The sequence below is a fragment of the Hevea brasiliensis genome, chromosome 6 (assembly GCF_030052815.1).
Source record: "Hevea brasiliensis isolate MT/VB/25A 57/8 chromosome 6, ASM3005281v1, whole genome shotgun sequence".
Taxonomy (NCBI): domain Eukaryota; kingdom Viridiplantae; phylum Streptophyta; class Magnoliopsida; order Malpighiales; family Euphorbiaceae; genus Hevea; species Hevea brasiliensis.
The window spans coordinates 12533594-12536422 of record NC_079498.1 but is presented as its reverse complement, the minus strand read 5'-3'; the positions used below and the strand labels follow the sequence as shown (position 1 = coordinate 12536422).

Below are 2829 nucleotides of genomic sequence, written 5' to 3'. Positions count from 1 at the left end.
ATTTCCTGTTCTTATATGTATCAAAGCTTAAGGTGTTGATAAATAATTAGGCCAATTGAAGTTGCTTTGGGGAAAATGTGGCAGTTCTTGTTTTAATTTCATAGTTCCTTGCCTCTGAGGCTCTATGCTTTTTTCATCATAATTCCAGACAGTCATTTTTATTTCTCCGTGGGAAAGATGAATAGTTATGGTGATAACTGTATATTTCTGTTTATAGGAGGCATAATAGGGCTTGGAGAAGCAGAGGAAGATCGTGTTGGTCTATTGCATACATTGGCAACTCTCCCTACTCACCCAGAGAGTGTTCCAATCAATGCACTATTGGCAGTAAAAGGCACGCCTCTACAGGATCAGAAGGTAACTCTAATTCTGTTCGACACAAAGGGTATTGTTAATGTTCTGGCATTTATCATGATATTGTACAAAGTTCTATAAATGTCCTGTTTATTTTATTTTCATATCTTGTTTTTCATCTTTTGGAATACAGTGAAAAGAGATGAGCATTTTGTTATAGGACAAAACTAGAATTATTAAAAATATATTTGATTGGCAGTAATTCATTGCATTTTAAATTTTGTTTTGGATTGTTGTCCTTGATTACTCTATTGGTTGGAAGATGCGAAAACCAATCATTTCTGCAAATAAAATAAAAAGGTGTCTTAGTGCATGGGAGCATTATGGCTGTTCAAGGAAGCTAACTTTTTTTTTTTTTGGTTGTTGAATGTGTGACCTTCGATTCCAGTCATAATAGAGCATCCTTACCATTACACTAATGCTTATGTTCATTAAGCAATTAAAATAATGATGAAAAACTCTCCAAAAAAATATTTTTTCACAAACTTTTCTCTTCTCCCTTAATGAATACTTGCTAACATATTGTTAATCTATTGCACCTTCTAAACATTAAATGAGTTGCTTATTGGTGCACTTTTTTCATCAGAAGATTGATGTCCTACCTATGCACTGTCAGATTGCTTTGAAAATTTTTAAGTTGAATAATATTCATCTGTCTTCGTCATTTTTAGCCAGTTGAAATATGGGAGATGATTCGAATGATTGCTACTGCTCGAATAGTCATGCCAAAAGCAATGGTCAGGTTGTCAGCTGGTAGAGTGCGTTTCTCAATGCCCGAACAAGCCCTCTGCTTTCTCGCTGGTGCAAATTCTATCTTTACTGGGGATAAGTTATTGACAACTCCCAACAATGATTTTGATGCTGATCAACTCATGTTCAAGGTGCTTGGTTTGATTCCAAAAGCTCCTAGTTTTCCTGAAGATGAAGAGAGAGCTTTTGAATTGGAAAATTGTCAGGAAGCTGTTTCTAGTTCAGGTTAACATTATTACTTCTAGGGGCTATCTATGTAATCATCCCTTGGGCCATTGCCCCCTTTATGTGAAACTAAGTAGGATGATTTGTTATTTTTCAAATTATATTGGATCAATAAGAGATAATTCTTTTTTTAGCCACAGTGAAAAATGCCAAGAAGAGAAAGAAATTTAGCTAAAAAAAAAAAGAAAATGCTACGTTTCATTTTCTGTGAAGATAAGAGCTCACTTGAGTTCAGTTTCTTTGCATTCACCATGTGTTGCTTCATCTTCGAATGTATTGACAATGGCAGACTGGGATTGAAGAAGTTGAATAAATGGACAGAGGCAGTGTTGGATTGCAATTGTCATCAATGTACTTGTTAGTTTTGAGCTTTCATTAACTCATTGCGTCTGTTAATGTCATGGGTAACTGAAATCATCTCATTTCTTGAAGCTTGAGCTTGTGCTACCCTGTCTCTGAGACTGGGCTAGGGTTAGTGTGCTTTTAGGTCCCTTGTGTTAATTTTTCAAGTGGCACGATGAATGAATGGCTAAAAGAGCAGTTCAATTATTGCACGACCTAAGGCTCGCAGTTGAAGAAATTGAGCAGCTGAAATGTGCCTTTGTTGGAATAGGGGTTCGCCTGGGGCAGTGTTTCAAAGAGTTGGTCTCTCGCAGCAGAACTAGGAATTGACATTAGTAGTCTGGTATCTTATAATTTTTTTCTTCTTTGAAAAATAGCAAATCACTTTAAGAATCTCTCTTCTTAAATACACATCAATAATTTTATTTTTACTAACTTACAATTTTTTAGTTCACCATTCAAATTACCAAAATAAAACAAGTCATCAAAAGTTAATACCAAAAAAAAATAAAAAGCAAAATTATAATTTAATCCCTACATATTGCTATTATTTACAAGTCAGTTCCTATATTTTCAAAATACTCATTGAAATACCCATACCTTTTGCCACTATTAGGTGGGACATTTTAATGGGTTTTAGAAAATGCAATGACCGACTTGTAAATAATGATAATATTATGGGACTAAATTGTAAATCTCCCAAAAAAAAAACCAAGAGTGTTCCACGATCCAAACCCGATTGACCAAAACCCACCGGGTCCAACCAGTTACCAATTTATTCTGGATAGTATAGATGGAAGAACTGGGATATATCTGATCACGTGAAAGAAAAAACGACACTCCTTAACCTACTAAGAACTCTCTGGCTCATGCTATCCTTTCTCAGCTTCTTTTTATTTCTTGTTATACTTCTCTTCCCTCATTCTTCCCCCAGACAAACGTGTCAGAGTTAGGAATGAGTTCAGGTCCCAAGAACCTCATCAACTAATAATCATTCTTTGCAGTTTGCATGCATCATCTTAACTCATGCAAAGGCACCAAGTATGCTTCAATCTCAGCTTAAAAACCTTAAATTATGTTCTCACTCTGCACTAGATATTTGACCATTTCTGAATGCAATGAATATTGCCGCACAAAAATAAGCATGCAAATTTCAAG

The 2829-nt window shown here is 35.2% G+C and overlaps 1 protein-coding gene across 1 annotated transcript; it reads left to right on the top strand.

Moving 5' to 3' along the window:
* Nucleotides 1-217: 217 nt before the first annotated feature.
* LOC131180767 (biotin synthase, mitochondrial-like) lies at nucleotides 218-1462 on the top strand (the record flags this gene model as incomplete). Its single annotated transcript, XM_058148407.1, is given in 2 exon segments — nucleotides 218-357; nucleotides 1026-1462. Coding segments are annotated over 2 exon segments (449 nt in total), but the record flags the coding sequence as incomplete, so codon positions are not given.
* Between the last annotated feature and the right edge of the window lie 1367 nt (nucleotides 1463-2829).